Source organism: Cheilinus undulatus, linkage group 19 (assembly GCF_018320785.1).
Source record: "Cheilinus undulatus linkage group 19, ASM1832078v1, whole genome shotgun sequence".
Taxonomy (NCBI): Eukaryota; Metazoa; Chordata; class Actinopteri; order Labriformes; family Labridae; genus Cheilinus; species Cheilinus undulatus.
The window spans coordinates 39,025,540-39,048,590 of record NC_054883.1 but is presented as its reverse complement, the minus strand read 5'-3'; the positions used below and the strand labels follow the sequence as shown (position 1 = coordinate 39,048,590).

The 23,051-nt window shown below is 39.2% G+C and overlaps 1 protein-coding gene across 2 annotated transcripts in view; it reads left to right on the top strand.

Annotated features, from left to right (window-relative positions):
• The window catches only part of sh3kbp1 (SH3-domain kinase binding protein 1), an 82,529-nt gene that overhangs the window by 14,211 nt on the left and 45,267 nt on the right, over window positions 1-23,051 (top strand). Inside the window, exon 2 of one of the 2 annotated variants that reach the window (XM_041814561.1) lies at window positions 3,365-3,522. In XM_041814561.1, coding sequence (XP_041670495.1) covers window positions 3,365-3,522 — 158 coding nt within the window. Of the gene's footprint in view, window positions 1-3,364; window positions 3,523-14,264; window positions 14,393-23,051 lie in introns of those variants that run through there. The other variant, XM_041814562.1, reaches the window with a different exon arrangement.

Below are 23,051 nucleotides of genomic sequence, written 5' to 3'. Positions count from 1 at the left end.
TTCTTGCGCTCTTGCCCATCATATAGATATTTAAAGATGGCTGCTTGCTCAGTAAAATCATATCCAGTGTGCATCTGTTGCACAGCAAAGTTTCCGCTCTTCAGGACTGGAGCACACTTGTGTCACTTTAAACTCGTCTTTAGACTCTGTGACGTCCTGTGTGGAGCCACAAGCTGTCGTCTTCATCATCAGCAGTTTGTTTCTGTGTTTGTTGACTGACGTGGGCGGTGGGAGGACTGCAGTGTATCTTCTCAATCTGCCGCTCAGATGAACTCTTTGCAAGACAACTGCTACAAGCTGTTAATTCACTGCCCATACTTCCCCCTATTGAAAACCTTCCTCTTCCACTCCAGCGGTACCCACATCTTCCTCTCAGACTTTGCAGCCGAGAGCAACAGAAAATAGAAATGACGACCGTATTTGCGCCACGTTGCCGTCTCATCTGCGGCTAATCTCTCCAGCTTTCTCGAGCCAGAATCATATCCTCCCCATCTGAGCACCAGGCCAACTTGGGCCGCATTCATCTGCTTCGTCTGCTTCATTTTGATGCATTGTGGAAGTCTTCCTCCGCCTCCTCCTTCCCGTGTGATGTAAACTCTGAGATGCCCTGACCTTCCACTTTTACACAGCTGCTTTCCCAATACGTGTGGCTGATTTTGGCTGGTGTGTCATCATTTGGGGTTTTTGCTTGTTGATGCATTTAATGTGTTGAAACATGTGTGTAGAGGGAGAGTAAGCCAATGTGTATAAATCATATCGAGCTACCCCTGTTATTCCTGTGGTTACCCCACCCCCCTTAAAATCCCCCCCCCCCCCCCCCATTTAGCAGCCTACACAGTTTAGACGAGGATCAGGCCTCAGCGGTCAACGTACAACTGTGTTTGTGCAAAGGCTAAGGGTTAAGAAAGTATGTGATATGACACATTCAGAACATTTTTACTAGCATTATCAGCCGCAGGAGAAATCACGAGGTGTTTGTGCAAAAGTATGTGTGATGTTAAAAGAATTAAGAGAGCGGGAGTGTTGTTTGTGTGCAAATTGTAAATGCTTTATAGGAAACAGCTCCATATTAGGCCTTTTCTTTCACAGTAAAGGAGCTGGTTACCTGCTGTGTTCAAAAAAGTCACAGGTCAACATTTTGGCAGGTTTTTTAATCCCAAAATTGTTTTTATCCTGCAAAAATACCAAAACATGTAAGTCCAGTTTAATCTTAAACAGTATTACCACTGAGTATTTTTGATGCAAAAAATGCATGCCTTGATGGCCAGGTTGCACAAGGATCAGGTGCGAACAACCCTTTCCAAATCCAGCCACAAATTCTCTATTGGATTGAGGTCTGGGTTTTGAGTCGGAACATTCACCGTGCTGTCTTTAAACCATTTCTGTGGCGCTGTGTGCTTCAGGTCATTGTGTGCTTGACAATAAATCATCTCTAAAGCCGAAGTTCTCTTGCAGACTAAATGAGATAGTCCTCTCTGATTTTTCTAGATTTAACGGCATTCATTTTACCCTCTACCTTTAGAAGCCTTCCAGGCCTGGCTGCTGTAAAGCATACCCACATCATGATGCTGCCACCACTGTGCTTCACAGTAGGGATGGTGTGTTTGTGATGATGCACAAAGCAAAGCAGATGGATGCACCCGTTTGGAGAATCCATCTTGCAGAGCTCCCGTCTGAACCATTTGGGCCCAGTTAGCAAGTAACAGGACCAATCAGGGGCAGTACTTTCTGGCGTGGCAGAGTCGTGATGTAAGCAAGCAGCAACAAGAGGCCAGTGCAATCATGGTGGAAGACATTAGCATGGATGCTGCTAAAGCACCATTTTCATCAGAACTTGACATTTCTTTGTTAAAAGAAGAACAAAGAACAGCAGTGAGTTGTTTTCTTTTCAACAACGACAAAAGTCGTGTACTGACATGTCTACAGTCGCCATGGTTTGCGTTATGCAGCTCTTGTGGAGCTTACTCCTTCGGTAGGGGCACAGCTCACCGGCGGCTACGTCATGTGTTTTGTTGCCCCGTAAAGATGTGACAGAACGTTCATCCAATCACCCTCCGAGTTTTTTTAAAGGCTCTGCCCTTTCCCAAATGCTGTCTGTGAGAGGTTTTCCAGACGGATGTGTGAAACGAATCCATCTGGCATGCCAGGTTTGTGTTTGGTCTCATCAGACCAAAGAACTTTCATCTACTTGACCATGGGGTCTCCCACATGCCGTTTGATGAACTCTAGTCTGGGTTTGATATTTTTTCTCTTTGCCACTCTCCCATAAAGCTCTGACTGGAGAAGAATCCGGCCAACAGTTGTTGTCTGCAGAGTCTCTCCCATCTCAGCTGCTGAAGCTTGGAACTCCTTCAGAGTAGTCAGAGGTGTCCTGGTGGACTCTCTCTCTAGTCTTCTTCTTGCACGCTCACTCAGTTTGTGAGGACGGACTGATCTAGGCAGATTAACTGTGACATATTCCTTACATTGATTTGTTGAAATCTGTTTTCACTTTGACATTAAATAGGTTTTATGGGTGAAAAAAGCCAAAAGCTATTGGCCAAGATTGAAGGTTTATACATCCAAGGGGATAAATGCTTTTTACATGTACGGTAAAACAGCATGATTAAAGCTTCTTATTGAAAGTTGTATTCAGAAGCTTTGCAGTCATATTGATGATATTAAACTCTTCATTATGGTTATGGAACAACCATCGTGGTTAAAAAGAGTTCCTGATAGGAACAGAAGTATCTCTGCCTTCATGCATAATTTCATCCATTGTTCTGACCATAACTACCGTGTCAGACACTGCTGTCACTATCCAAACACATGTTTGGCTCAACCCACAGTAGCAATCATTCATCTTGGGAGGAAATCTTACGTTGTGAAGACGGAAATGCATCATTACGTCAGTCAGATCTCAAGGACACTCAGCACATTGTGGTGAAAACAACTGAAAGGAAACACTTTGTTCACTAGAAGCCTCTCAAGGTCACATCATCGATTAGTGAGTGAAATGTGACTTCCTGTTTGAAAGTAAAACTCAGATCAGCTGAGAGGTGAATACATAATGTGTATTTTATTTTAATGATGGGATAAGTACCGGAAAAATGTGCATTGTGCTAAATGTACCATTCCAGTTATGACTTTGCACTTTTATAGGCCAGTTTAACACCACATTAAATGTGCATTTTTATAGATGTCGTTTCAGGGTGATGTCTGTTCCTCTTTTACTTCCAGTTTTGAATCATAAATAAAACCTGTGCCACTAACAAAATCAGAACCTTTGTGTCTGAGAACTGATATAGAGCATTTTAACACCTCTGCCGTCTTTGACCTTTTATTGTGGCTTATTGCTAACACATGCCCCCTCCCTCTGTCTCAGTGGAGGCCGTGGTGGAGTTCGACTATGAGGCTCAGCAGGACGATGAGTTGAGCCTGACGGTGGGCGACATCATCGTTAACATACGGCGGGACGATGGAGGATGGTGGGAAGGCGAGCTGGGCGGACGCAGGGGGCTTTTCCCCGATAACTTTGTCAGGGTGAGTAATCACGATCATCTCATTTTCCTCTCGTTCTCAGCTCGTTCTCGCCGGCTCGTTCGCTTCATTACAAAAAACCACAAGAGGCCCTCCATAAATAGCAGCAGAGTAAACATGCAGATTGAAGTGTGTCACTGCAGCAGCAGTGGTGCTTCAGGCTTTTGGTGTTTCCTGATTCTTTTTTAGAGAAAGGAAATCATTCACAGATGAGAGTTTGATCGGTTTGTTTTGCAAGATGAGAACGTGTTTGTGCATTTTGAATGTGAGAAGTTTATCTTAACTTTGCATTTTTTTCTAGATTTACAGTGCTTAACAACTTTATTAGACCACCTGTCATATTTGTCTCAAAGACCATCCAGCATCATGAAGTGCTTTCATGCGGACTCTTTCATTTTCAGTCAGCTCTCCACGTTTTACCATTTTGAACAGGAATGAGGAATTTCAAGCTGAATTCACCCAAATTTGAGCCGGCTCACTGGGCTTCTCAGGGAAGTCAGAAATGAATCAAGCATAACATTCAAGCACTAAAACTCATTTTTCTGTTCAGGAATGCAGGTAAATAACTATAATTTGACATATTAATCAAGAATATTAATGTGCTTTACTATTTTTCAGTTTTTTTGTAAATCAGTAAATTTGAAATTTCATGGATAGCAATAATAATTATCTTTTAGCATTAAAAATATCATTTGGGTTAAAGAGCTTCTACTTATTGGTGTATTAACCATTGCAGAAACATAAAAAATGATTTTTGGTAATTACAAATGCTGTTAATTTAGGGCAGCTGTGGCATAAACCTTACTTTGGTTAGGGTTAGGGTGGTCTAATAAATTTGTCAAGCACTATAGATTAAAATTAAAACATGCACAAAACTACTGAATATTTCCCCAAATTTCCAGGTTACACTCATGCCTAAAGTCTAGGTCACAGGTGTCAAACTCGAGGCCCAGGGGCCAAATGTGATCATATCTTAATTAGAACTGGCCTGCTGCTATGAGGTCTGCAGATTTCCTTCAGCATAAAAATGTAAATTTGACCTTGAAGATAGAAAAAAAACTTGTTAAGCTATAAAAATCTGAAAAAGTAGAGAGTTGAAATAATAAGATAAAAAGTCATTTCATATTTTCATTTTGCATCCCAAGATTATGACTGAAACTTAGCATTTTGAATTTTTATTTCATATTTTTGACCATTTGAATTCATAGTTTTGACCTTTTTTCTCATTTTGTGACCTTTTAGAGTCACAGATTTTCATTTTAATTCAAACTTGACCTTGTAAACTCTTAACTTTGACTCTTAATCCCATGTTTTTCACTTTTTAAACACCTGATCAAGAAATTTACCTCATATTTTGACCTTTTAGAGCAGGGGCGTCAAACTCAATCACAGCAGGGGCCGGATTCTGGATTCAGGTCTAACCTGAGGGCCAAACAGTGTCAACATTTAACCAGAAACTGTCAACCTCATTTTCACCAGTAATAAAATATGAAAAAAACTGCACTGATGATAAATCATTTGGAAATCCAAACAAGTAAAAATGATAAGTTTAAAGGCTCAGATGTGAGATAAAAATTCCAGCTCAAAATTTCAGAACACGATATTAAAAATAGAAAAATAATGTTTGTAAAAACCAAATACATGAGGAGAAAGTTGAAATCATAAGTTTGAAAGGTCAAAATATGAGATCAAATTTGAAATTATGAGTTTAAAAAACAAAATCTGACTTAAAATTTTAAATTGTGAGTCTGACTGGTCCAAATATTGGATTAAAAAAACAAAATCAGGAGTTGAAAAAGTCAAAAAATGAGCTAGAAATCAAAATGATGACTTAAAAAGTTAGAAACATGACTTAAATTCAAAATTTGGAGTGCAAAAACTTCAAAATATTATATAAAGTAAAAATTATTCATTCAAAATGTAAAAATATGAGAAAAAAAGTCAAAATATGGGAATAAAAAGCCAATGTAAGGAGTTGAAAAGGTCAAAATATGACTTAAAATTTAAAATTGGGAATCTGAAAGATAAAAATATGACATATAAAGTCCAAATTATGAGTTGAAAAGGTCAAAGCATGAAATGAAAAGTCGAAATCATAAGTTTGAGTCCCAATCTTCAGATGCAAAATTGAAGATATGAAATAAAAACACAAATTATTCAGATTTTTATGGCTTAACAAGGATATTTTAAATAATCAAGTTGAAGTTTACATTATTATACTGGAGGAAATCTGCAGACCTCATACTGGTGGACCAGTTAGAATACAATGATAGGATCTTGCGGGCCGGATTTGGCACCCGGGCCTTGAGTTTCACACCTTTGTTTTAGAGTCACAATTTTGAATTTTATCTTTTATTCTGACATTTTAAAATCTTGATTTTGTAACTTATCTTATACATTTACCTTTTAAAAACCTTATTTTGACTTTTAATTTTGTATTTTGACCTTTAGGATTTATAAAGTTGACTTTTTTATCTCAGATTCTGAGCCTTTTAACTCACTTATGTATTTTTTTATTTAGCATTCATTTGACATGGATACACAGTAACATTGATGCTTTGATATTTAATAATTTTGACTTTTTTCTGTTTTTTTTTTGTTTTTTTTTTAAATCTTAATCATTCATCATCACTGATTAAATTCCCCCAAAATTCATGACCTTTGAAAACACGGTTGACAGTTTTCAGTCAAATCTTGACCCTGTTAGGCCCTCAGGTTAGACCTATATTCAGATTTCGGCCCCTGCTGTGATTGAGTTTGACACCCCTGGTCTAGGTGATGGAGTTTATGTCCTACAACCGCTGAGCACAATCTTCATTCACTTGATGAAGCTGCACTTTGTCTAATAGTGCTGCACGGTAAATCAAATCACAATCGTGATGTCAAGCTGTGAAAAAATATAACTGCATAAAAGACTGCAATTATTTTTGTGATATGTAGTAGTACTTGAAAGGTTTATAAAAATACCTGCAGAAAAGTCTTCAAGCTTGTAATAGTGCTACTGCATTTGCATTTTGTTGAAAAACCATTATTTAGAAAATTAAAAAATCCTTTTTTCTTTTTTTCAAAATATTGTTAATTTATAAGCAGTACTATAAAAACTTCAGGTTTTGTATTTTTTACATGCAGCACTAATAAACTCTAGTGTAGTGTTTGTATAAAACTGTCGTTACTGCACTGTCCTTTCAGCTCCATGCCCTGCCACCTGAGACCCCCCCTCCATCTGACAGTTAAAAACCCCTCCTGTGAAGCACATATGTCAACAGGCAGATTTCAGTGGCAGCCTGTCCTGAGATTTTCTAGAATATTCAAGCATGAGTGTAAAAGGCTTTAAACACTAGTTTAGCATGACGGCAGTGAGATAAAGCGGCACTTACTGAGTCTGCATGCAAGAATAGTTAAGGTCAATCTTTGTTTTGGGGCTTTTTTTTAGTTATATTCACATTTTGAAACCATAAAACACCTTTATTTTCCATATACATACATTTATTGCTTTTTCAAACCTTGTTGGCATTTTCGCTACTGTTGTCTTTTGGCCATTAGTTGAACACAGTGTACACTGTTGAATCAAAAAAGAACATTATGATGGATGATTCAGTTCTTGGGAGATGACAAAAAACACTTTGTTAGATATTTCTGATGATTATCTGTGGAGAACAAAATGATCCAAAATGTGCTGAACTGGTTTTTCATTTAATAACATTCAAATTATCAGTGGAAGCATCTGCATTTGTTAATTTTCTTTTCTATTTTGTCTTTCCTTTAAATTTAAAATCACTAATACCGAATGAACATTCACCAAGTCCTACCACACGTAGAAGGATACACTATACTGCTAAAAGTATTTACTCACCCATCCAAATAATTGAAATCAGGTGTGCCAATCACTTCCATGGCCACAGGTTTATAAAATCAAGCATCTAGGCATGCAGACTGTTTCTACAAACATTTGTGAAAGAATGGCTCGCTCTCAGGAGCTCAGTGAATTCCAGCATGGTACTGTGATAGGATGCCACCTGTGCAACAAGTCAAGTGGTGAAAAAAAAATATTCCACAGTCAGCTGTCAGTGGTATTATAACAAAGTGGAAGCAGTTAGGAATGACAGCAACTCAGCCACCAAGTGGTAGGCCACATAAAATGACGATGAGGCGCATAGTACGCAGAGGTGGCCAACTGTCTGCAGAGTCAATGGCTACAGACCTCCAAACTTCATGTGGCCTTCAGATTAGCTCAAGAACAGTGGTAGAGAGCTTCATGGAATGGGTTTCCATGGCCGAGCAGCTGCATCCAAGCCATACATCACCAAGTGCAATGCAAAGCGTCGGATACGGTGGTGTAAAGCACGCCGCCACTGGACTCTAGAGCAGTGGAGACGCATTCTCTGAAGTGACCAATCACACTTCTCCATCTGGCAATCTGGCAAGTCTGGGTTTGGTGCTTGCCAGGAGAACAGTACTTGTCTGACTGCATTATGCCAAGTGTAAAGTTTGGTGGAGGGGGGGATTATGGTGTGGGCTTGTTTTTCAGGAGCTGGGCTTGGCCCCTTAGTTCCAGTGAAAGGAACTCTGAATGCTTCAGCATACCAAGAGATTCTGGACAATTCCATGCTCCCAACTTTGTGGGAACAGTTTGGGGATGGCCCCTTCCTGTTCCAACATGACTGTGCACCAGTGCACAAAGCAAGGTCCATAAAGACATGGATGAGAGAGTTTGGAGTGGATCAACTTGACTGGCCTGCACAGAGTCCTGACCTCAACCCCATAGAACACCTTTGGGATGAGTTTGAGCGGAGTCTGAGAGCCAGGCCTTCTGGTCCAACATCAGTGTGTGAGCTCACAAATGCACTTCTGGAAGAATGGTGAAAAATTCCCATAAACACACTCATAAACCTTGTGGAAAGCCTTCCCAGAAGAGTTGTAAATTTAGTAATCACCACATTCTGTGTTAGAGCTTTATAGCCAACTGTATTCTGTCATTAACACAATTTTTACTTGTCATTTCTAGTTAATCTCTAATATTTCACCTCGTTTATGTGTCAAATTTAGCACAATTTTTAAAATAGTTTTGGCTTAGGTCCTTTTCGACCCACCAACATGATAAATGCTTTATAATTTCATGAATTTAATTACTGATCATTAGGGGTATTTGCGAAGGATGAGGCAGGAAACCATCCATGTTATATTTAGGTAGTTAGATCATAGAGATGCATATTTACTGAGTGCTGCATCTGTGCTACAGGTTGCTCTATTTGTTGAGCTGAATGTAGGATTCTTGTGGCTTTGGTTTTGAATCAGGCTGCTTTCACCCAGCCTGGGCAGAAACACTAATGTGAAAGGATGTTCAATCAATGGAGCTGTCTGCACTCTGTTTCCACTTTTAAGAAGATAATTGATTCACCATGGCTGTCATGGTTGACATTTTAGGTTAATATGCTCTTTTCTATTTTCACTACAACAGATTTGATTTTTATCAGTCTGTTCGTCTAATTCTTAAAATGCCAACCATTTAACAATGTGGAAGGAAACAGTTGTATATGGGGGTATTAGAGATTAAGACAGGTTTACTTGTCCTGTTGTTTTAATCGGCCCAAAGAGATCGAACAGATGAGTCTTCCGTCTGTATTTGGATGACTTGTCGGGGTTTTTAGCCTGTCTGATGTCGACTTGGATCGTTTTATGCCATTGTGGATTCGGGAAGGCAAGCAGTCGTGACTTTGGTGAGCGGCAGCTTGCCTCTGCGGTTAGTGAGACAGAAGCGAGCCCACTGGCAGAAGCAGGGTGGATTGGAAAGGCTGAGATGTTTGGTTTGATCTAGATGAAGAATGAGCCATTCATCAGTGACTAAGAGGATTCAGTCCCCCAGGACGAGTGTGCAGGAGTGGAGAACTTTAGATGTTTCCCTTACCAGCTGGAACCAGGCCACTCCTAACCTCACAGACAAGCCTTTGCATCAAGGTTCTATGTCAGACTGTAAATTAATCTCATTTAGCACATAATCTAAACTAAGTTTGGACAATCTGACCTAAAAATATATCAAGCCTGCTAAGATGAATATGCATATTTCCACATGTGAGGAGAGGGAGAAACAGTAAGTCTTATATTCTATACTATGACTAACTTTGTCCCCCCTTTGAAACTCTAAAGTCTGAGTTGTCATTAAACACATCATACTTTTACCCCTCGTTTAGCTCACTAATCAGCGTTAGCTCGCCGATGTTAACACAGATTTCAATGTTGGATTGATATTTTTAACTAACGGGACTCACTACAAGGTTTAAGAGTTTATCACTCTGTCCCAGACTGAGGAGGATTACTGCACAGCAGCAACAGCAGCTAATATGACCAGTCTGAGCAGCTGATGGAGATTTTCAGTGATTCAAAGGTAGGCTGGCTGCATTTTAGTTTAATTTCTTGTTAAGATTGCTGCGGGAATACAGAGAAGAGCCACAGGTTAAAGCTACCTATCAACCTATCAGCTCCTCTCTCTGTCACCCAGGCCCGCCCACTCCTCCTCTCTCTCCTCTGGTTGTTTTCAGAGACAGCGACTTAGACTCACGTGAACACGCATGCAGGTGAACGCACACCTAACGCTGCATGAACACTGATCAGTTATGCTGGGTTTTCTCACACAAAAACAACAAATATTACAGAATAAAATAGTCTTAAGCAAAAAAGGTTCAGGTCTTCTTCTTCATCCTTGAGTCCTGACTAGGGCTGGGCAATTAATCGTAAACTAGATTAAATCGCATTATGGTCTGCTGCAATTTACGAATTGCAGGAATTGCAATATTTCTTTAACTTGAAATTTGTCAAAACACCAGTTGAATAAATGCGTTTTTTTGCAGAGATTTTATGCACATTATGCAAACATTCAAGTGTCATTTTTTCATAATGGTTTACAAAAATCCTCCTTTTTGTGTTTCCTGTATGTTTTGTTTTAGTCAAAATGAGTGGCTTTTTAACCCCTTTTATTACATTTTTTTCAACAATTTTTGCAACTTTAAAAGCATTTTTTTTCCACTTTTAACCCATTGTTGATACTTTTTGCCCCTTTTTGCCTCATTAACCCAATTCTTGAAAGATTTTAACAACCTTTAAACCACTTTTTATAGATGTTTTTTCCCCTTTGTGCCACTCTTTTATCCATTTTTGCCCCTTTTCTCCAATTCCTGTCCCTTTTTAACCCCCTTTCTTTACTTTGTTGCACTATTTTTATTTTTTGTCATTTGTAATCGACTAATTTTGACAGTAAATTTCTGTAAAAACAGATCAAATGGTTGGTCATTCTAAAACTATTTCAATGTTAATTATTTGTGGGAAGATTTAACAGCTGCAGACATTTAAAGCAAACGGATACTCTTAAAATCTTCTTTTCCTCCTTTTCTTTCGGGGGCCGGACAGGCAGCTTTGGGGGGCCTGATGTGGCCCCCGGGCCGCCAGTTGATGATCAGTAGTCTACCTCATATACCGTGCATCCCTACACATGGTCTTATTTATGGAATTGTTTATTGCTTGAATTTGTCAAAAAATACATAAGATTTACCCAAGAACAATTACTCATTAAATCACAATATTGGAGAAAAAAATCGCAATTACATTATTTTTGCAAAGCATTCAGCCCTAGTCCTGATGCAGTTAAAGCTTGAGTCCAAGTTGAGTCATGAGTCCACCAAATCAGGACTTGAGTTGGACTCGAGTCCAAGTCCTGGACGCGAGTGCTACAAGACTGTTTTCAGGCTTATCAGGTTCACTTCTCAACTAAGTTGCTCACTAAGGGCAGAGACTGCTAATATTTACTGATCCCACTCCTACAGAGGAACACCACTGATGCAGCAGCGGGGCCAATTTAGGGTTACGTGTTTTGCACAAGTTGAAGGCCATCTCTGATGGTGCATGCTACCTGTTACAACCAGGTAGCAAAATGACATTGTAAAATGACATTGTAACAACCAAAAACTGTGGCTCACATGTAGATAAAACTCCAATACTTTGCCATACTGAACAGCCAGGCTTAAAACCCTGACACATATTTTGGACAGACTATCTTTGAAAGCATTCCTTGGGTGGCATTTATTTCTTTGAACAAAAGAATGACTGGAATATCTTAGAAAAATGTAACAGCTGAGTGCCAAAAGAGAAGTTCCTGTGGGTGTAAATGTTGAATTAAAAATGTCATTATTCAACGAGGCAAGCTAAAAATCTCAGTCCTCCTCTATATCTAATGTCAGCAAGTTATCTTGAGCAAAATAATTGTTGATTGAAAGCTTCAGTATTTAGGATGTTTGGTTATGTGTGCTGGTAGAGACATTGTTAGAAGCCAACTGTCGGCTGACGAGGTACAGTAGTATTACCAGGTGCTGTGCAAATATGACTGTCAGCCCGTTGTTTGCAAACTGACTGCATGTTGAGTAGATTGATATTACTCAGACATCCATCGGTCTCATTGCCAGCTCATCGTCGAACTTGCCGCCTACTGTTTCACGAAGCCGTTGCCAACATATAAAAGCTTTTCCAATATTTACTCTAGTCCGGCCTCCTGCTCGGTTATTCTCTTTTTCTCTTCTTAGCCTCATCTTTAACCGTCCTCTTCCCTCTCTTAGCTTCAGCCGTTGTATCAAACAGGATAGACGTACTACCTGGCTTCTTCTGAGATGAAGGTTGGTGTGTGAACCAGTGTTGAGAAAACGTACAGCTCAGGAGAGAGCTACCAGCCGCTGCCAAAGTTACATAGTGCTGAAAGCAGAATTATTGCACAGTTTTTAAGTCTAATATTTTGTGGTGAAAGTTAAATGTTCTTGCATAAATCAGGCCTCTGTGAATTCCTTGCATACAAAAGAGACCAAGAAAATCCACAGTAACAAAACAATTCAATTTGGATCATAATATGCATCTTTTATTATCTCTTTTTCATTTTTTCCCTAAGTAACAAAGTGTGTGTGTGTGTGTGTGGGGGGGGGGGGGTAACATTGATGATAAATTATTTTGACTAGAAAAAAGTCAACCATTGAAATCATTATTTTTTTAAGAGTAACTAAATAAACTTAGAAAATCATGAGTTTATGTGATAAAATTCAAAAGTATGAGTTTTAAATATCAAAATATGAGATAAAATTCAAAATTATGAGTTTTAAAAGTCTAAATATGAGATAAAATTCAAAATTATGAGTTTTAAATGTCAAAATATGTGATAAAATTCAAAATTGAGTTTTAAGTGTCTAAGTGTGGGATAAAATTCAAAACCTTGAATTTCAAAGGTAAAAGATGAGACATAATATTAAAAAATTGGAATCAAAAAGATCAGTATTTGGGATTAAAACTTATATTGAGTTGAATAGTTCAAGAAATGACAAAAAATATAAATCAAGAGATTAGAAAGGTGAAAATATTAGGTAACATTTAAAATTAAGAGTTTTCAAGGTCAAAATACATCATAAAATTCAAAATCATGAGTTTTAAATGTCAAAATATGAGACAAAATTAAAAATACTGAATTATAAAGGTCCAAAGATGAGATTAAAAAAAATTAAGATTTTAAATCTAAAAGGTTGGTATTTGGTATTAAAATTCAAAATTAGGAGTTGAAAATATCAAAAGATAACATAACATTCATGGATTAAAAAGGTCAAAATGTGACTTAAAATTAAAAGTGTGAGTTGAAAGGTCAAAATATGGTCAAAATTATGTTTTGAAAAGGTCAAAATATGATGTAAAAAGTCAAAACCATAATTTTAAGTCATAATTGTGAGATACAAGTTTGAAAATACGAAATTAAAACAAAAAATTCTTTAACTACATTCCTGACTTTTTATCAAATTATTTTAACTCTTTATTCTTTCTAATTCTTATGACTTGACAAGGGTATTGTCAATTATCAATTGACTAGTGGGCCAGTTATAACAAAAATATGGTTTGATCTAGTGGGCCGGGTAAAACTGTACCACGGTCTGGATTTGAGTTTGACACCCCTGTGTTAGAACCTCATAAAACCAGATGAAAACTGGATGCATTTCAATGGACGTCCAGGCAGCAGATGTCCGAGTGTATAGGAATGGCTTTACGCACTGGGATTGGCTTATCGCGTTTGAGGGCGGGACTTAGCCATAGGTCAATTGAAGCAAAACTGTGGCTTTTTTTTTATACAGTCCATTCCCAGTAGTAGCACTTTGACCCACTGACCTCCTGATGACCTTTTGCTCATGCTGCAGAATAAGATGTAATGTTGATAAAGTGATGATTTAGGTTTTGGAATTTTGTTTGTTGTGTTGTTTTTTGGAAGTTGACCCGAGACCGTGCACGTTTTCCCAGTTGTTTTGAACGAGCTGCTCTATAACTCCAACAAAGCTGAGCGGAGTGGAGCTTTAGGGACGTGCCGGAGCTTATAAGCTGGTTTAATTGTTTAGCTACAGCTCTAGTTCTTACTATTTGCTGGCATTTTCTAACAATACAACATGATATGATGCAGTATGAATCACTAATGTCCCTTTGAAGCCGCTTCTCTTGGACTTACTAGTTTATTTCTTTTGTTAGCTGCAGCTCGAGCTCTCACCATCTGTCATTTCTGTAAAACAATGATGGATTAAGTACTGCAGCAGATCTGATGGTCTACTTTGTGCCAAAAATTTCCATAACCATCATTCTGTGGTGGCGTAAACTAGACCTCAGTGTGGGTGTGTGAATAAAGTAACAGGAAAGGTTGTAGAGTAATCTCTAGCTTCTGATATGTGTAGTGGAACAGTGAGGTTGTGGTGATGAGAAGAGAGGAAGTGTCTTGTTCACTGTACCATGAGGGGAAGTAGAAAATTGCCACAAGTCGACGCAGAGAGGGAGCCGAGTTCAGGTTTTGACAGCGCTGAAGAAGTCCGTCTATTGTCAGGTTGGTGACTGTGCAGAGAGGCTTTATTTGTGCTGACTGAATGTCACAGCTCTCATTCGGCGTCAGGCAGCAGGACAATGGGCCTGTGAAGGCTCAGTGACGGTGTTTGCACGGATGTGTGCGACTGTGTGAGTATGAGAGGGAGAGAGAGAGAGAGGCAGAGGGAGGTTGTGAGTAATGCAGTAATACCAGACTGGTCTGTCACAAGACTGCAGTTAAGGGAATCAGTGACATTAAGCTTAGCAATGCTGGTGAGTGTTTGTGTGTAGGAAGTGGGGGATGTTGGTCAGGCGAGTTTAAAGGGGTCAAACAGGAAGTGATGGTATGCAAGCACCCCCCCTCTGGTGCTATCACAGCTGACACCCTTCACAGATAACTCAATTTAAGCTGAAGGTCACAAGGTTAGCATTTTTGGTATAAACAAGTTTAAGAAGTGTTTGTGTCAAAGTTTTACACCCTGTGAGTTATTAGAGTAGGATTAGCTGAGGCTAACATGATGCTAATCCTGGACTAAAGTGGGTTAATTTCAAGCTAGTTTATCAAAGATGCTTAGCAAATGAATTGTGTTTATTTGTCAGAGTCTAGAGCAGATGTTAGCTGTGCCACTCACCAGCTTAACTTAAGTTGCATTGCATGCTCATGATCTTTATCAAATGTTTGTGTTGAAAGATGAAGTCGATGCTGAAGTAAAAAAACCTGAACTTCCTCAAGAGTTCATTTGAGCAATATTTTGCACAACCCCAGGGTTCATTTTAAAGTTTCCGTTTTTACAGCTCACTAAAAAAAACATGTTTTGGGTGCCTTTGGCCTCGTAGTTAGGGTGAGATCCATGCCAGTGCATGGCAGTCCAGGTTAAAGTCTGGCATGTGGCTTCCTTCCTGCACACCAGAACACTTTTTCTCACCCAGATTTCCTGCTATATCCACCATCACCTCTGAAAAGGCATAAAAAGCCCCCAAATAAATCTCAAATAAAAAGAAAGAAGAAATTTATGGTTACAGCCTGATTTAAAGGTTTTATTGCTGAAGCTTAGTTCTTTTAATGTTAAAATTATGGCTGTCAAATGATAGCTATCTTAAATGGACATTAATCAGAGAATTTCCATAATGAGTCACAATTAATCTCCTGTCCACTAGGTGACACCAGCTGTATGGTGTGGCGCCCTGCCTTACTGTCATAATGCTCTTAACCTGAAGGTAAACAAGGCTGCATCTTGCAGCATCTTGTAGGAACAGCACAGTTTGATCAGGAAAATGGGGATAAGGTTGTACTTTGGCTGTGCCAGGTTATACTTATACCAAAGTCAGCTCAGAAATGTGGAGGGTAACCTGCAAGAGGATCGAAAACTGAAAATGCTAGCATTGTTAGCATTAGCCACATTCTGCTGACTAATGTTACATCATTTATCCACCATCGCTAATTGATTAGTGTTCAGTTTTGGTTGTTTCCTGGGTGGTATTTTAACTTTTGACTGGTTGACTAAACACTCTTATGATTTGGGGGGTGGGGTTTCATAACTGATCTATTTCGGTGGCATAAACACTAAGAGTTGTACATAATTAGAGGTGTGCCTGGTTTGGCAGACAGGTGGGTGTTTTGTAGCTGTTAACCAGGAGGTTCAACGCCTTGCTTCAGCTCCACCTCTTCACCTGTTGCTCAGTTGATTGAAAGCTAGCGAGATTTGGAGATTCCAATATGGCGACTGCCTTTGTTGGACTCTTAAAGTCCAAGTCAGAAACCAGAGTGATGTCACTGACACTGTGTCCATGTTTTATACAGCCTATGATAAAATTCAAAATCATGAGTTTTAAATGTCAAAATATGAGACAAAGTTAAAAATACTGAATTATAAAGGTCCAAATATGAGATAAAAAAATGTAAGACTTTAAATCAAAAAGGTTGGTATTTGGTATTAAAATTCAAAATTAGGAGATGAAAATGTCAAAAGGTAAGATAACATTCATATTCATGGATTGAAAAGGTCAAAATGTGACTTAAAAATTTAAAGTGTGAGTTAAAAGGTCAAAATTATGATTTGAAAAGGTCAAAATATGATGTGAAAGTCAAAACCATAATTTTAAGTCATAAATGTGAGATACAAGTTTGAAAATACGAAATGAAAACAAAAAAAATCTTTAACCACTTCCCTGACTTTTTATCAAATTATTTTAACTCTTTATTCTTTCTTAATCTTATGACTTGACAAGGGTATTGTCAATCATCAAGGTTAAGATCATATTTTTATGTGGGAGGAAATCTGCAGACCTCATACTAGTGGGCCAGTCATAATGAAAATATGATATGATCTGGTGGGCCGGGTAAAACTGTACCATGGGACGGATTTGGTCCCCGGGCCTTGAGTTTGACACCCCTGGTCTAAACTCTTAGTGGAGTTCATACTGAGTTGTTGTTAAACTAGCTGAAAATAGCGTGGGCTAAGTGTTTATGGAAAGGGCTGTAATCACCTGACCTCTGAGGATTAGTTAAGTGGGTGTTACAAATCAGACTCAAATGCTCCTAATTGAAATCGAATGCTTGTGATTACTCTTCGGTGCAAAAGAGCAAATAGATTGCTAGTTGTCACCTTTTTAAGTAATGAAGCTGCTAGAAAGCAGACAGAATTTAGAGAAAAAAGCTCCTTTTTTTAGTTCTCTTTTTTATATTTTGTAGGGTAACTTCAATACTTCAGAATTAAATGGTGACAACAAACTTATTTTACAGCTTTCTGTGCTCCAGTTCTTACTCTGGATATTTAGCAACTTGTTTTGAGTTTAAGGTGTGTTAAAACTAAAATGTATTATTATGACAGACTTAGAAAATACCTATTACAGTTTGTTGAGTACATCTTCAGATGTTTTTCTCTGTCTGATTTTAACCCAAGTTCATACAGTTGCACAGGATGTAAAGTAAAAGGAGTAGCAAACAAGCACATCTGAGTTTGTCATCTCCCCTGCAAAATATTGAAAGACTTACCATCTACACCCTTGGTTCCCAACCAAGGGTCCGGGACCCCTTTGGGGGTGCCAGAGATTTCAGGGGGGGCCCAAGGGTCTGTCTGCTCTGAGGTTGGTAAAATTAGGGCCATTCAGACTATCTAAAATTATGATAAAACACATGAAGCGTTCTTACATAAGTCTTTTGGTAATAACACTTGTGTTTTTGGCTATTTTTTTGGCTTTATTGACAAAAAATCAAGTTGATGTGTGTTTTTGACAGCAATGTCACTTTTTCATGGGGGAGGGGGCACAGCTCTTCTTAGATATGTAAAGGGGGGCTCAGTGGAAAAAAGGCTGGGAAACGCTCACTGGCCACTTTATTAGGTACATCTGTTCAACTGCTTATTAATGCCAATCACATAGAAGCAATAATGCATTGAGGTTTGTAGACACGGCTGCCATTCAAATTAAGCATCAGAATGAGGAAGAAAGGTGATTTAAATGACTTGAATGTGGCGCGGCTGCTGGTGCCAGATGGGCCGGTGGGAGTATTTCACAAACTGCTGATATGCTGGGATTTTCACGCTCAACCATCTCTGAGGTTCACAGAGAATAAACTGAAAAAGAGAAAATATCCAGTGAGCGACAGTTCTCTGAGCCAAAATGTGTCTTTGATTTTTAGAGGTCAGAAAAGATCGACCAGGCTGGTTTGAGCTGATAAAAAATAAACAATGACTCAATTTGTTACAACTGAAACTGAGGCGACAATTCACGTGGTCTCACCAAAATTGGATGACAGAAAATTGGAAAAAACGTTGTCTGGTCTGCTGATTCTCCATTGTTGTTGTGACATTTTGGCAAAGGCAGAATTTGGTGTTAAAAACATGAAAGCATGGATCACTCCAGCCTCGTATCAATGATCTGGGCTGCTGCTGGTGGTGTAACGGAATAGGGATATTTTGTTGGCACACTTTGGGCCCCTCAGAGCACTGGTTCTCAACTAGTGATTCAGGACCCAAAAGTTTAGCCTTGTCAGTGAATTGTGAATGTGTGCCTTGGGAAACAAGTTGACCGCAAAGTTTATTAAACTCTTTCCAGACATGCAAGTTTTGTTTGTTTCTCTGTTTTGCATTGTTTTGTACTGTCTGAGCAACTGAACATCCTGTGAACTAAGGGTGACCCGATTATCAGTTCGGCTGATTACTGAAGCTGATTCAAGCCATTTGGTCGATAATCTGTATCAGCATTTTATTCATCAATCATTGATAAAATAAATCAGTTCAAAAGTGTGCTACTTTGGCTCAACTGCATGGTCTGTCTTCCCCGCTGGCTAAGGGTGTACTCACACTAGGCCATCCGTACCATGCCTGGGCCCGTTTCAGCCTAAAGTCTGGTACGTTTGGCCAGTGTGAGTGCAATTGGCGCGGCACACTTTGTGGCCCTGGCACGGATAAATGAGGTGGGCCTAGGCACGGCATGGATGCAAATGAAAGAGCACAAGTGCGGGAATGTGACGTAGCTTGAAGTAACAACAAGAGGACCCGCCTCAGAGAGCCCACCAGGCAGCAGCTGCATGCTAGAGACAGCAGGATCCCAGTCCAGTCCACATTTCTGACCAGTTTCGGGGAAAGTCAGGCTTTAATGACTGTAAGAGGATTTTTGGTTTGTAAAATTAAGCTTCTTCTCTTGTTTTAGTCGCAAACAGCAGCTCATAGGATAACAAACACCTTTCACCCTCCGTGCGTAAAGGAGAGTGCCAAATACGCAGACAAGTGTGTGCCGGGGTTAATCACGGCTGATTTAACTTCTCTTATTAAAAAATTATAATGCCAAACTATCATCCACTGAAATAACTTACCTTTAATTCTATTTCATATCACCAAGAAGTGAAAGTGGGATCTTGATCGCTGACGTTTGAATGGAGCATGGTTTATTAATCCTGAGGCGTTTTCACCTCCAGCTCTCATCAGATGGTTAAAATTGCTCTCGTCACGGTAAAAAAAAACTTTTAAATAAACGTTTAATCCTGCTCTGGACACATGAGAGCTTGTTTGGTGCATCAGGCATCCAGGATCAGATCAGATTTCGAAAATAAATCTGTAACTATTTTATAGCTTAAAAACAACACTTATGCATACTGAGTCATTAACGGTGGATGCTTCGTGTGATGACATCGGCGCGTGACATATCCGTGCCCAGGCCTGGATGCGTTGTGCAGTGTGAGTGGGGGCCAAAGGGGGGACAGGGGAGGGGGCCTTACTAGATGACATGCTTACATTTATATATGCTAATTTGTAATGCCAGCACTAGGGATGAGTATTGAAATCCGGTACCCACACATCCGAGGGAAAAGCACATGCTATCAGCATCGGCCTTGAAAAAAACAACATCTCCTCGTGTAATCGCACCAGCCTACCTGTTGCTACCCATAATGTACCCATGTTCTGATGGCTACTTCCAGCAGGTTAAAGATACAAAGCTCAAATGATCTCAAGCTGTTTGTTTTGAACATACAGTATAAATGTGTCGACTGTGCTCAGATGGCTTCCACAGTCACCAGATCTCAATCTAATAGAGCTCCTTTGGGATGTGGTGAAATGGGAGATTTGCATCATTGATGTGCACTAAATAACTCTGCAGGAACTGTGTGAGGCCATCGTGCCAGTATAGACCAAAATCTTTGAGAAATATTTCTAGCATCCTATTGAATCTAAAGAATTAAGGCAGTTTTGGGACACTGGTAGCCTAGTGGTTATGTCTGAACGCCCCATTTTCAGAGGCTTCTGTCCTCAAAGCATGTGGCCTGGGTTCAAATCTGGCCTGTGGCTGCTTTACAGCATGCCATTCCAGGCACTCTGTCTCTCCAGTCTCTGACGCTATGCTATCTGAATATAAGGCTCAAAAATAAATCTATAAAGCAGGAGAAAGAAAAAGAGTGAAGGCTGTTCTGAAGGGGAAACCCCACACTAGCGAGTTGTACCTAATAAAGTGGGTGTATTTGCTTGTTTTAAAACCAGCTTGCTTGAAGCTTCCTTTCTCTAGCAAAGTGACAACGTTGAAAAGTTGAGCAATAAGGATGGAGCTTATGAAAAGAGGGGAAATAAAATTTTGCAACGTTTTGTCCCTGTATTACTTAAGGATTTTTAAAAGCTAAGCTTTCTTTTTATTTCCCCATTCTCTATGTCTTTGTCCCTGAGTTGTAGATTATCTGCAGCGTTAAAAAGACAGCTGACGCTAGCTGCTACACTGCATTGTTTGGTTTTATCTGTGACTTGGGGATAAGGTCAGAGGTCTGGTGACGGGGGATGCACGAGGCGATGTTTAGCATTAAAGCTGTGCAGTGTAAACAACATACTTGCTGTCAGCTATCACACAGACATACACAGCCACTACTGCAGCCCACATTATGCAGGTGTTTCCTGCTCTGTTATGATGAATCACGTAGTCTTCCTCTTCTCTTTTCAGCTGGGTTTCCTTTAACTCTGGGTTACCTTCACATCCTCACTGGAGGAACTGCAGCTGAGCATGAAAACAGTCCAAACAGACCTCCAAGAACAGTAGAGTTAGTCTCTCTTTGATTTTGTCTGCAAAACCATGCCATCATTAGTCTCCAGTTCCAAACTCAAATCTATTAATTATTTAAAACAAGCAACCTAAATAGAAAACAGATGGCTTTTGGATATAATCTTCCCCTCCTTTTCATGAAGCATGAAGCCAAACAGCCAGTAAACACTGCCTCTCCTTCCCAACTCATGAAAAAAGGAAGCTGTAGGCTAACAAATGGCTGCTGTGGGTTTTTTTTTTTTTTTTTTTTTGTTGCGTAGGCTGGCTAGTGCAGTGTGGAGTCTCCAAGTTAAAAGTGTTTCTTTTTCTTCCCCTAGTCTGTTTCTCTGTGTCAGTGCATGTTAGATTCTGAATGAATATGTATGTGTCTGTATCTGTTTTGCAAGACATTAGAGCTGCAGCCTATCCGCACTCTGCCTGCAGAATCGATGTTTTCTCTTTATGGCTCTACATATTTGCTGCATTAGCCTACTTAAACTGAAAACTCTTGCCTGTGAAGGATTTCTGGTCTGATCTAAGCAGACAGAAATCATAAAACTTTAACAAATTTTACCTCACTGCTGTTTGGGCCCTTAACCTGAAGATGTACAGCTTGCAGTCAAGATAGAGAACCAGTTTGCATCCTTATTTGAGCTGTTGGAACCCCTGAATTTTTGACAGATTTGCTTGTAAAATTACACATTTGTGATATCTTTCTTGAGCTACAAACAAGTGAACTTTATCATCTTCCAGTGTGGTGTTTTAAAATTAGAGGGTCTTGCCAAGTTGTTAGATTTGTGCAGAAGAGCTATGCTGCAGAGTTAATTTTGTTATCTAAAAATGTTTGTTGACAGCCTTTTTCCATGAGAAAGAAGAGGCTAAGATTAGCAGGAAATAGATCTTTGATGATTAAAACTGACTAAAAGTAAGTTTAGTTTTCATCAAGATGTCTAAAGTTAGATTAAAATGTAATTTAGTTTTTGTCGGTCTTCATAATCCATGACTTTTCTCCCCTGTGGGTTCATTTGTCAATGAACAATGCATCTGTATCTATTCAGCCTCTCAGCTGTAGAAAGTAGGGACCCCAGGTTTGGCATAGTGCATTGAACACACTACCATGATTTGATACCAGATTCAGGCAAGAGAATAAAAGTATGGATAAAAAGTAAATCTGCAGACCTCATACTGGTGGGCCAGTTATAACACAAACATGATATGATCTTGTGGGCCAGATATAATCGTTCCATGGGCCGGATTTGGCCCCTGGGCCTTGAGTTTGATGCCTGTGACTTAAACTTTAAAGGGTGGAAATCACTCAAATGTGACAAACTAAAAAAACATTTAATCTAAAGACTAAGACCGGGACTGAAATTAAAAATAGCTGTCAAAATTAACACTGTAATGCAGCAACCCCCAGTGTTGCTAAATGAAGCCAATGCAGAAGTACCAAAATCTGCAGTTCCCTAACTGTCTACTTGAGGTTGGCTTTAAAAGCCAAGGAAGTCACACACGCATCTATTTTGAAATTACTTTTTATAGCAGAAATACACATGTTCAAACATGCCTTGTTCGAAATCCAAATTTAGTCCAGATAGATCATGTCTTTACTGGCACACACTTTACACATGATTTCTTTTCTTTATTTTTGTAATAGCTTTTGTCATATATTTGATCTAATGAAGTTTTAGAGTTGTTTATGATAAGGGGCGTGGCTGATATGACGGACAGGTGGCCGAGTTGTAGCTGTTTGCCATGAGGCTTATGTCCCGACCAACCAACCTGACGTGCCAGATAGACTGTGTCAAAAACAGGGGTAATCGACTAAAATTCAACGAGGTCCAGTCACAGAAAACGCACTAAACCAAAGGCCCAGAACCTCATAATGTCTAACTTGAGTTAGTTAGTTAGATATGTGGATCTTGGTGTGATTTCAGGGACTTGTTTTGCTGATAAAATATGAAAAATTAGTTTTCCTTTAATGCTGTTTATTTTATTTGAAACACAAGCAACCCATAACAGAAATAAAAGTATAGTATAAAAGTATAATTTGTCATTTTAAAGCAAAATTGTTATTAGTTTTTTTTCTTTTCTTTCCTGGCCGCCGTAGGTTACAGACACCCGTTGCAACTGCTTTCTTCTTCCTCAAATGATGCTTGTCAGTCCAGCTATTATCTTACCAG